At 44.5% G+C, this 12,691-nt stretch overlaps 1 protein-coding gene across 1 annotated transcript in view; it reads right to left on the bottom strand.

Annotated features, from left to right (window-relative positions):
* Window positions 1-12,225, bottom strand: part of kctd16b (potassium channel tetramerization domain containing 16b) — a 45,283-nt gene extending 33,058 nt beyond the window's left edge. The window contains exon 1 of the mRNA XM_068744616.1: window positions 11,391-12,225. Coding sequence (XP_068600717.1) covers window positions 11,391-12,219 — 829 coding nt within the window. The 5' untranslated portion in view covers window positions 12,220-12,225. The remainder of the gene's footprint in view (window positions 1-11,390) is intronic.
* Window positions 12,226-12,691: the final 466 nt, after the last annotated feature.

Below are 12,691 nucleotides of genomic sequence, written 5' to 3'. Positions count from 1 at the left end.
TCCAGCAATTTGCATGTTCACCAGGAACAGAACAGAAAAATCTGAACCGTTAAGACAACGTGCCAGAATAATAAATGCGCCGAGCCATCTGTGGCTGTTAATACAATCAGCATCGACATGTATCTACGTTCTCACTTTGGTCTAGTGAAAAATAATCATCTCAGATCCATTTTGTAAATGGTAAGAAATAATCCATTACCTCAACTAAACCCAAAATTTGCATCATCAGATATAAGTGTGCCAAAGAGCCCACGGTCAGAAAAGGTTGACAGACAATCACTTTGTAGTGTTGACTCAATACAGGACATTACTCGTGTATTAAATGCTTCATAAGAAGAAACTTATTGCATATTTGTGGAGATGCTAAACACCAGCTGCCTCAATCTGTTTAAAGGTTTCCGTTTCCTTTGATTTGTTTGAGGTAATGGGTAATGTTATCAGAATATATATATTTAAGTAACTCTACCAACCCCGGTTGTCGTGCAGCTGCAGAAACTCCCTCTCTAAATACAGCTTGACAAAGATAACACAATGTAGGAGTAAAGCAGTGCCTTCATTGGGGGCATGTATGATGCCACCCTCCTGCACTGTCCTGCACCGTCTGACAGATGCAATGCAGCATTCCTTTACAGCCTTACCCTTCAAAACAGAATGAGGAGGATCTGACTGGTCTTCATCAAAGGAGCTGGTTAAAGTGAATGAGCATCGTTCATATTTGAAATACTTCAAGGTAGAAACTAAGGCATGAGCTCACACAGGAACCCGGTGTCTCTCTCATTCACACCACTGGACAATCTACAAATAAAAACTGGTCTGGACCTCATTTTGGTCCCATATTGTCTAATATTCAGGAGTACTTTGGTTCTTTCTGAGAAAGATCAAATTAGCCAATTTCAAGCAACAGTAAATGTTAGGCTTTTCGGATAATGTACAGGTACAGATAAAACCTCTGCTTTTTCCTGATGGACATACAGCCTGTGTCGAGAGCATCTTCCCAACCATTTCCTCATCCATACTTGTTCCGTTTTCTTATTTTCCTGTCCCTCTAAGGCCAAATGCTTGCAGCTGCATCCTTCATTTTGTTTGCCTACACAGCTGCTCCTTCAGAGATCATGTAAGGCCGTTGATTTATACTACCTGTAAAATAAAGGTCTGAAAACCATGATGCATGTGATCCAATTTTATTTTCAGATCTTAATTCCAATTGTTTTCGTGCATCGTTGAGATTCCCCCCCAAAAAATATGTGGAGGAGATTATATTGATTTCCTAATCTGTTAGGATTTTAAAATCCCTGCACTGTGAGCCTGGTATTTGCTATTTTCCATCCTAGACTAATTATTTTCATATTTTTGTGTTCAGATTCTACAGAACACAAACAATTCATTAATAATTAAATCATTTGTATTGGAGTCCCCCACCAAAAAAAACCAAAAAACAAATATGAATAAGACTTGGTTAGCCACAGTGATATTTAATCCATTAAAATTAAAAAGTTACAAATTAAAATCTCGGTAAAACAAAATAGAAGAAAAAAACTCAGCACTAGATCAATTTTAATAACTGCCATCCCTTTAACTCACTAACAAACAAAAATATTGATAGAAAAATATGGCCCAAGCTGAAAAATGTACGCACATTTGAAGCTTCCAAGGACTCGGCATGCCTTAAGTCATCATTAACTCTCCCCTATCACAGATTGAAGGTCAGAGCCGGGCTCGGGTCATATGGATGGTAAATAATTGGCTTTGGTACTGAATGTCGACTGGAGGAGAATTGTCGTGGAAGCTGCCAACCTCTTGCCTTTTTTTCATTATTTTTGTCCAGTGTTTTTTAATTGTGAGCTGGATGTGCACCAGCTAATGGACAATGGAGGATCAGAGATCAGACAAGGGGGTCGCTAGAAAATGAGGTCAAATTCTCTCCAGCACAACAACCATTTAATGTATTAGAAACCAAAACTGATGAAGTCGTTTCACAGTGAAGAGTGCCTCGGGGTGAAAATGAGCCAAAACACAATGAGCTATACTTTTACACTCACCAGAAGGACCTGAAAAATGACCTTTTTTCACAAACCTTCCTCTTTTCACACTTGAGCAACAGTGCCTCCGAATGGAGTGCAGAATACATCTAACAAGGCAGGCAGGCACAGTTACAAACGACTCCCATTTGCACTCATCCTTCTTATGCCGACCTTTAGAGGCTTATTTACAGCTTCATGAATCCCTGAAAAAAGTATGGCCCATCATGCCGGACATTTATGTTAAAGATCTGATAAAAGAGCAGTGAATGTCTCAGGTGCTTGTTCATCTCTAGGACAATGTCTCACTCTAGTTTTATTGGCTCTTCTTGGTGTCATTGATACAATAACCACAATTTTAGACTTTGATACAACATTAAAAACACGCATGCTCGATATGAATTAATTAATTAATTAATACTTTATTTTCGGTTTAAAAAAAACAAAATAAGATCATATGTTTTACACCCAGAACTGACACACATCTGTACGTGAGATTATAGTTCTGACTTTATGAGTCTCAAACATTAGCAATTCCCCTAAAGTTATAAATCCCCTGCCTCAGCTAAAACGTTCTTTGAATACAAACTGAAATTGTCTTATTTATATATCATTCAGTTCCACAACAAAACACAACATACATACACACACCAAAAAAATTGCATTCGTGACTGTCATCACAATGATAGCAATACATTTATTTTAACAACTTGTACATAAACTGTGCTGAAAAAGGACACTGACCACACATACTGATGCGGTAAGAAAACTCATTCCAAATGTTGGGACACAGCACCAGAACAGCGCTGGAGTTCAGAGCCGGGGCTCTCATCACTTCCCAACTGCTGTGCTGACATAGATATATTGGGGAATGATAAGTAAACATCTTCAACTCCATCAGCGGCATCTATGGGTGGATGCGGGCACGGCGGCAGTGGAGGTGGGAGGGGGATGGTAGAGAAGGCAGTACAACAAGGCAGCGGAGGCAGAGAGGCGAGGAATCGTTGAAGCCAGACTGCCACGGTGGGTTTGGTGATGCCTGAGGAGAATGAGGCATGTCGTGTACAAAGGAGTGCAGCCGGACAGGACTGCCTCAGCTTCGCTCCGATAATGTGGATATAAGTGCAGCCTTGGCAGGAAATGTGATTGTAGATCTGTTTTTCCAAAGTTTCAGTACTTTTAATAATTCCATACTTTGGAATTTTTTCCTCTATCTAAACAGTAGCTCATGGGGAAGAAATGAGGATCTATTCAAGAAACAAATGGAGCTGGTAGGACTGAGTGAGAGAGGAGTGGAAAATAAACTGCAGCTCAACAAAATCCACCAGCAGCAGCAGGCAAGCAGAAGAAAGGGCGGCAGAGTGAAACCGAAGCTAGGAGCAGGAAGAGCAGTGAAAGGAGCAGCAATCCAAAAGCATCTGCTGGCAGCTATACCACTCTGCACATTACAGGAGAGATGTTTGAAATAAGCAAAAAAAACAAAACTCCAACCAGATATTGTCGATGGAAGAAAGGAGCTTGTGCTCTCTGCACAATGTCTTGATTCTTTGAATGCTCCAGAGAAAATAACAAAAATAAAAATAAAAGCATCTGATTTCAACTACTGGCAGATAGTCAGACGCTCAAAGCAGCAAGTGATGTGGATCAAGAAAAAAAATGCTTGTTGCACACAAACCTGAGACCCACTTCAATCCAAAACATGTTTCTATCTGCCAAATATATTTGTTTTTTTTTTGCCACTCTATAATCTTTGCCCATATTTACTGTCACATATGATGTTAAAGTGGTATCAACTGGTAGTTTTGCAACACCAGCGGGCAGAGAGATAGCACGAATACTGATTGTGCTACATATTAGATATCTAAGTGTGTGTGTGTTTCTGTGAAATGTTCTTTTCTCCTCTGCTGTATTTGCTTTCACCCTCTCTTCCACCTTTCACCATCAATTCATGTTCCTCCTTCTGCTTCTTTAAAGATTTTCTCTGTTATATTACCTCTGGAATAATGTGATATTCATTTATGTATTATACATATTGGACACTTTATTAATGCATAGCCAGACAGCCCATGCATGCGGTGAACCTAACAGCATAGGCTCTATATGTTACAGTAAAAATCCAATCCACCTGATCAGCAAAGAGCTAGACTTAAAACAAATAATAAAAAATATAAATTCCAGTTGTTTTGCTCGTCAGATCAATTCCTCTGTGAAGCTCTCCAACCGAAACAGCTGACATTTGCACATTGATGTGGTTTCTTACAAACATACATTTGTAAAGCTGGCTCATGGTATTTAAACCCCAGTGGATGCACTAGTAATGCATGTACACAAATCATAACCGGCTACGCCCTACAAAGCCAAAATCCAGTATCATCAAAAATGTCAGCAGACAAAGCGTCTTGTGTGTTCTTCTTTCATTAAGTGTAAGCATAAAAAAAAAGATTAAAACAATATCTCGGGGAACTGTAGCACAACAGCACTAACCTACTAAAGTAAAGATCGAGCACTTTCAACTGAGGCAAAAAAACAACAAAAATTCAATAAAAACTCCAGATGCTGCACTTTTGCCTTTGCATGGCAGCGCTGATGCACGGTGGTCCTTTCATTTTACCATGCTGCTGGCCAGTGATGGAATTCATGTGGTTTTGTGAATGCACAAAACCACATGGATTCCCATTCATACTGCATGGCCTTTTACCAGATATACAATTGGGGTGGAACAACTTCTGAAAGTGGCTCAGATCTGATAAAAAAAAAACATGACATTTGTGCATTCACAGCGCTGAAGAAAGCCTCAATAAGCGTACAACCTTGTGTGTGCTCACTGCATCTTGAGGAAAGTAAGCTTGAAGGAGGCCTACGCTCCGCTGAGGGCCATCCTGTATGTCACATCAATACAGTTTCCTTTTCCTCAATTCCTACTCACGCCCACTTGCACATACGTAAATGTGCATGAAACAAACACAATCCTCATCAAGATGAATGACATTTGCTCCTCGAAACATGTCGTCATATTGTAACGCAACTACATAATTGCTCTGGTCCAGCCATCTCCAAGGTTTGCGGTGTAGTGTGTGTGTTTGTGTGTATGCGGGTGTTGCATGTATGGGTTTGCGTGAAAGGGAGAACCTCAATGATTGTCGACCTGTAACGCCTTTAATTGGCTAAATGAGTTCTGGAGGTGATGGATGTAGATAATTGTCTCGCTCCATTTGCTTGGTTCTCATCCCAACACACAAAGTGTGTTCAGGAACAAATGAGACCCAACACGCTCCACAGATCTGACATCCATTTTCAGCCTCAGGGCTGGCTGAAGCATGCCGATGTGGGGGCCGGGGGGGGGGCTGTGTGTTTGTGGTGGTACACTGGTTGTGTTACGGAAGGAAAACATGCACTGCTTTTTAATCCCTCTTTTGCGTTGGCCAGGTTAATCTTTTAGTTAATATGTCTCTAGGCTAGAATGAGCTCTCGGATCTTATCTGCAAAATGCATTTGTGTGTGTGTGTGTGTGTGTGTGGATGGGGGTTAATGCACGGCATTGTCGAGTTCTTATACCCTGATGTGTTTGCTTTTATCTTACAAAACCAATTTACCTCCTACCAGACTTCCTGTCTCCAAACAACAAACACACATGGTCACATCCGGTGAATGATTTATCTTCACACAGCTAATGCAGGCCCGTATGACCAATGTGTATGGGTGGCATGTGCAAGTCAGAACCCCAGGCACTAGCCCATTACTTTCACAAACAAGCAAAACCTCCACATGGCTGACACAATCCTGCACACTCCTCTTTGAACAACAGTCACTAATTCATTCCTCCGTGAATAGCAAATGCGACTGTGGGAAAAGCGGATAGTCTGAGTTTATATAAATCATCATCGCTACGAGACAAAAAACACACTCATGAACCACAAGCTCTTCAGATCCGCTGCATGCCTCTATGTTCATCGTGCATTCTGAAGGAACATTCTGGTTTCCCTTCATTCCCTGTAAATGTCTAATTTTACTATCCTAATCATCTACTCCTGTCTCAAACACTTATTATGCATATGAAACTGGAAGTGCAGAGGGGACCCAGTGCTTGTAATAGAATGAGCTCACACATACACACACAATCCTTGGGGATGCCATTGTTATAAATTTACCACGAATCCAGAATCATTCGACAAAATCCATCTCATCCATCAACGAAAATAGGTCGCATGCTCCCCACCCACACGCCCTCCTCTCCACGCGTTACATTCATGGATGGAAGGGAATCGCCTCTACAGTAAATGATATTACACGCATCTTTAGACAGTAGGTGTCTTTAAGTGAGCGGTCTGATCTAGAATGTTCCTTCTGATGAGAGTCATTTATCAACGGTTTTGCAGTCTGTACGTTCACCAGTGTGTGAGCGAGTGTGTGTTTTCTTGGATCGGCAGCATCTCTGCCACTTAAGAATAAGATGTGACGACCGTGTGCTCGAGTATTCCGGTAAAGAAGAACACGGCAAAACAGACCGAGCGAAAGGAATCGCAAAGATATAAATACAAAAAAATAAAGCCATTCTTCTGCTCTCTCTCCTTTACTACAAATAAGAACAAACAATCATTTTCTCTGGAGTTAATCCTCCAGTTGCTGCATTAGCGCCCCTGGCTTGCTTAATGGACATAAAGACTTCATTGTCACTTACAAATGAAATGCCACTGACACTCCACCCCTCAGAGGCTATAAAGCGCCGCAGCGGCAAATTACAGCCGTATGACCATATGCTCAATCAAGCTGCGGCGCGCCGCTGCTGCGTGAGTGACAATGTGTGATTCTAATGAGGCACAAAGGAAGAAGAAGAGATCAAAACATGAGCAAACTGTGAAGTTTCAGTGCAAAGTTGAAACACTACTAGTTTGACTGCACACACTTCAGACTGAGGTGACTCAATGAATTTGGGACCCATATAGTTAAATGAAGGGAACCAAAATAAAGAACTTTTCATTGAACTACTTGCCTAAAGCACATGCGTGTCTGATGTCTATTTATCTCTATAAAAGAAAAATGACATAAAAGGTTAGCCGTTTAAAACGTGTTCATAGAAACATATACAGTAGATGGATGACACAAGTCCTTCTCGTTCTACTGCATGAAAATTAGGTCCCACCAATGAGATCCCGCTTGTCTACGGATCGAGAGACAGGATACACCCCATAGTGTACACTGGATAGTCGCCAGTTTATCGCGGGGCCACATGAAAGACCCACACAGACATGAGGAAAACATACAAACTTCTAACAGAAAGCAATTGAAACCCGGAACCTCCTTTCTGTGATGCAACGGCACTACCCACTGCGCCACAGTGCCACCCCATGATAAGTATTTCAAATGTTCTTAATATGACAGAAACCAGCTTTGGCAGAATTTTGGAAATGAATTTGTCATAATGTGGTGCTTGAGGAGTCCACAGGCCCTCGATTGAAGGGTCACTGCAGCAGCGGCAGCAGCCAAGCTCATTGCATCAAGCATGCACGCACACACACACACACACACACACACACACACAACAGAGTGCAGTGGGGCCACATGAGCTGCTGAACCAGCATCATCTACTGTTACAGCAGACTCCCATTCAGGATCGAACTCACTAACAAAGCACCACCAACAGGAGTGAACAGAAGCAGCCACAGTTTGGAACGTTGTCATTTTCAGATAACAAGAGGGATTTGGAATTCCTAACCTAAAAAAACGAACTCATGTTTCCCTCTGCGTTGCGGTTGACTTAAGATTGCACAAATTTGAAACTGCCAGTTGAGGTGAAACCGGACTGAAATTGCACTGAAGTACAGAAAAATGTGCTAACTGACCCGCTGACGTGAAGGCTTGTCGGGTAGTTTGAAGAGTACTCCAGTCGCACTGTTGGCGGCGGTTTCTGTCTGTCGCTCGGATTCTGTTCTGCTGTCAAAGTGTCCGACTGAGAACAGTCATGACTCCGAGCCGGCGCCCGTCGCACTCGCCAGGTGATGCCATTACTAATGCGACCGGGACTCTCTCCACCCTCTGCAATCGTGTTTCCAGCCAGTCTTTGCTCACTCGCAGCAGGACAGTTAAAGTATTGATGAATTGCAGCAGCCAGCCAGACGGTGGAAAGAAGTGAAGCAGTTTCTGTCATTAGGGCAATGCTGCACACCTCGCCGCACGGCAGACTACTTATTTCAACACAACAGGGGGAGAGCATCAGCATTGCATCAGCTGTGCCTACTGCCGCGGAGAGAACGGAGAGTCAGGAGTCACAGAGGGGAAGCAAATGGGCCGACACACAGCTGGGAGAGGAGAGCACCACAAACCGCTTCAGGGAGGCTGTTGTTGATGCTCTCTCTCGCTCTCTCGCTCTGTCTCTCACTGTCTTTACAGCTCTGCAGTTCCCCACATCCTCCAGAGACTGGGGATTATGGGAATTTGCTCTATGTAGCCACACTAAGCTTCCAGGGGAGAAGGTCAAGGGTAGGCAAGACAAACTGTAAAGTCTGTCTTCTGTCAGAACAGCCCACTTGTCCTTTACCTGTCAGCATGTGTGTGTGTGTGTGTGTGGAACTTGTCGTGTTAAACTGGCATCATCACCATTTTTTAATCGTAACAAGGATTTAGAAGAAGAAAAATAGTGTATTTTTATCTCTCTTGTTTCTGCAACCAGCAGTTTTCCCTACCTGCTTCCTCACGCCTTCCCTTTTGTCTGAATAATGCCGAGTTGACGTGTGGGATGGTGCCCCCCCCCCCCCCCCTGTGAGGAGCTGAGACCAGGGTAGCAGCTGTCCTTATCAAGACTCTCATCAGAGCTGCCATGGCCTGTCTGCTCATAAGCTAATCACTTCTTACAGTCCCTTAGCATGGGACCACTGCCGCTAAAGTCATCACCAATTTGGTTGAGTGAAGCAGAATTGTGTGTGTGTGTGTGTGTGTAGCTGGAGTGGAGTGCAGGTGTGTTTAGCTAGAGGCTCAATGGCCGTGCATGGTGCAGCATGGGTCACTTATTTTACACACACACACACACACACACACATTTTTCTTCCCACCTGCCAAAATGCATTTGCTGCAGACAAGGCTCAGCTGTGTGTAATGAGCAAATGGCGCCTTGTTTCACACAGCAGCACACACGGCCATGTGAAAACGGCCATTTGTATTGACAAGCACTTCATTCTGGCGTGTTCAGGTGAGGTAATGGTACAGCCAGAGGGGAAGCATATCCTTTCAGCCAACTTCAGAAATGCCCCCCCCCCCCCCCTGATGCTGTGCTGGTTGATTGTTCTGTTGAGGGTTGTTCAGCCCAGCCCGCTGGTAAATGCCATACAACCAACTGTCAGCAGCAATGATTTATTATCCGTCACTCCAGCCAGGCAACAAATATATTTACCTTCTGGTGTCGCAGAGGCAGAATATGGAGCCATATTATAAAAGAGATTTGATTGGTTGGGCCAAGGAGTGTCAAATCCAGGGTAAGAAATAACAGGTAGAAGGAAGCTGGAGACATAAAGAAGGTTGAGCCTTCTGGAAGGAAATGCTGCAGATGAAGCTTGTGTGAATGAAAAATTCTAAAAATGAATTTCTGCTGCAGTACCAAAGCACCCTTAACTCTTCACAGAGGGCTTTTCCGCCAAGTCTCCCAACCTGGCTGCATTCGCTCCCATCACATTGACTACTGCTGATGGCGCAAGCCCTGGTTGGCAGGATCCAAAAAGCGGTCAGCAAGGTTAAGGTCACGGTTCACAGGGGGGCATTTTTTTGGCATTCCATTCAGTCAACACAATTTAAAAAGCCCTCCATTGATGAACATGTGCTCAATAAAGGACATTAGGACCTTCAGTGTTGAAGTTCAATAGAAAATGATTTGAGTGCGTCACGCAGAAGCAGGAAAGGTGAACTGGTGTCGCTGCACTGACTGCCCGTCGGACTTGAGAAAGATGAAGCTGGAGGGAGGCAGGATGGAACTGGGACAAAAGAAGAAAGCAGGAAGTGACTGGCGCCAAATGAGAAGACATAAAGATATGATGAGGAGGCAGGTGGGCGTGCCAAAAGTGTGACAGGCAGATAAACAAGAGACTGTCAGTGGCTGCATCATCGATCCACTGTGTGAGTGCAGCGACTAGCTGTGTATGTTGACTTACGGGCCCAACACAACCAGCCTGACGGATCTCTCTCATGAGTTTTTTACGAAAGCTACAGTGAAAGTTGTGATGATCTCTTCTTCACCAGCAGCCTTGCCAGACTCCAGCCGGCAAACGAGCAGCAGACATGAAGAAACGGAAGGAATTCAATTTGAAAGCCTGAAGGAAATGCAAGTAGTTGAAAGGATGGGCGAGATGAAAGCAGAGAGGTGGTGGAGAAAATTGCACCACGATGAGAAATGGCAAGAACTGTCAAATCAATCACTGCTCTGACAATCAAAGTGGCTCAGATGGGCCTGAAATTATAAAAAAAAATCTCGTTAATTCTAGTGAAACACAAACTGGCCCGCAAGATCGCTCTGGATGCTGAAATGTGTTGAAATATGATGAGATTGTGTGTTTGCATTTAAGCTTCTTCGCTTCCATGGAAGAAGTAACAGGACATTGGCTAAACCTCGATCATTTCTCATTTATATATCCATCCATCCATCCTCCATCCATAAATCCATCCATCCATAAATCCATCCATCCATCCATCAATCAATTTTCCTGTCGATGAGACCATCGACCAAAGTTCCCCATCATCTCATCCACAACCGCTTTTCCGTTTTGCGGGTCATGGGAGTTGCTGGAGCCAATCCCACATTGCTATATATGGTGGAGAGGCGGGGTACACCTCGGACACGTCGCCAGCGCATGGCGGGGCCACACGTAGACAGACAACCACTCGCGCTTATGGATAATTTGGAAATTGCATGTTTTTGGAGGTGGGAGGAAACCGAAGAAAACCCACACGGCGACGAGTACATAGAAACTCCACATCTGATCTGAACCTGGTACTTCCTGCTGTGAGGCCACAGCACTAACCACTATGCCTCCATTCATTCATTCATTCATGCATTCATTTATATTTGTCACAATGTCTCTGGATTTGTCTTTCTAACTTTCTACCTGGAGCTCATTGGTCAGGGGGACAAACGGACATTTTTAGGCTGTTTTTAGGGCATTCTTGTCCATTTTCTTTTAAATGACAATCAGAAACGTCACAAAACGAGACGGAACGAGGCATTTGACCAGTATAAGGAAACAGTTCCTTCGCAAAAAAAAAAAAGCCCATCCCAGCAACAAGACGACCCAGGACGGCCAACCCAAGTGCGCATTCTAGCGGCGACAACATTTGCGTTTGGGCGTGCGTGATTGTGATTGTGAACCCGCTCTGTCATAAACATGTACTTACGGCAGAAGACATATTCCGTGTAGCTGGACCAGATCTTGTCCTCCGTGTGCTGGCTGACGTACGACGCTGTCACCGACGAGTTGCAGGCCACCATCTGAAAGCCACACTCTGACAGCATGTCGAACGCCCTCTCCAGGTGCTTGAACTTCAGGTAAAACCGCGATGTGTACCGATCCGGGGTCCTGTCCGGGTCCCGACTCTCGTTCAGGGTCTCCCCGAAGACTTCTTTAGCGAGAGCCACCCGCCCGCATATCAGTATCCGAGGCACCCTCCTGAATTTGGCATCTGCGTGACTTTCTCTGGCCAAGGTGCACGACCCGCGATAGCCCACCGTGATGAAGCCGCTCTTCCTGTCCGCGGGGACGAGGGACGGCGGCGGGCACTGCCGCTGGTCGCTCCCTTGGGAGCCGTCTTCATGGTCACTGTGGAAGTGGTCCTCCGGGCTGTGCTTCAGGTCATCGGGGGTCAGCAGCTTCACCAAGTCGGGCAGCTGGAAGTATTCTGCCTCCTTCCTGAGCCTCCCTTTCTCTGGGAAGTGGTCCGGCAGGACGACCTGTTTGTCTCGGAGGTAGTCCAAAACGTACCGGAACAAAAACCCGTCCCTGTCGATGAAATAACGGCCTTTGGGGTCTCGCGCAAAGTCATTGGCTGCATCTTTTTTGGAAGAGAAAAGCTTCCCGAGCAAGGAAGTCGGCGAGCTGACCAGAGTTGCGTGGCGCGTGTAATAAACCTGTCCGCCCACGTTTAGCTCGACAACATCTGGGAAACTGTTCTGGACGGACGCTGCTGCATCTTTGGGGTTAGTCCTGCAGTTTCCACTCAGCGCCATCGTTTCCGTCACGCACAACACAACTACGCTCGGGCGGCACGCCTATTTCTACAAGTAAAAAAAAAAAAGAAAAGAAAAAGAAAAAGAATAGATGGATCAATTTCAGAAGTTGCAACACTTTTCCCCCAAAAGTTCCTCCGAGAACAATGTGAATAATTGTTTTCATCTGTCCATGATCACCTGCCGTTCTTCAGCGATTAGTCGAAGATGGGGGTAAAAGATGGCAGTCTGTGAATGGGAATTTAAAGGAGGAGAAAGGACGTCGCTGAGAGAGAGGGGCTTGCTTCAGTCCCTAATGCAAAAGCATTACAGGGGCTTGGGGCGGTGGGGGGGTACGAGGCTGAGAAATGAGCCTACAGAAACATTTTTTTTTTTTTTTTGCTGTTGGTATTTTCCAACAAGCAGAAAATTACGCAGGAGAATCAGTGAAAAAAGTCCCCAAAAAACTTTACGAATATAGTCCAAACAGAAG

Source organism: Brachionichthys hirsutus, chromosome 10, assembly GCF_040956055.1.
Source record: "Brachionichthys hirsutus isolate HB-005 chromosome 10, CSIRO-AGI_Bhir_v1, whole genome shotgun sequence".
Taxonomy (NCBI): Eukaryota; Metazoa; Chordata; class Actinopteri; order Lophiiformes; family Brachionichthyidae; genus Brachionichthys; species Brachionichthys hirsutus.
Note: the sequence above shows the minus strand (reverse complement) of the source record. Positions and strands in the feature narration are given on the sequence as shown.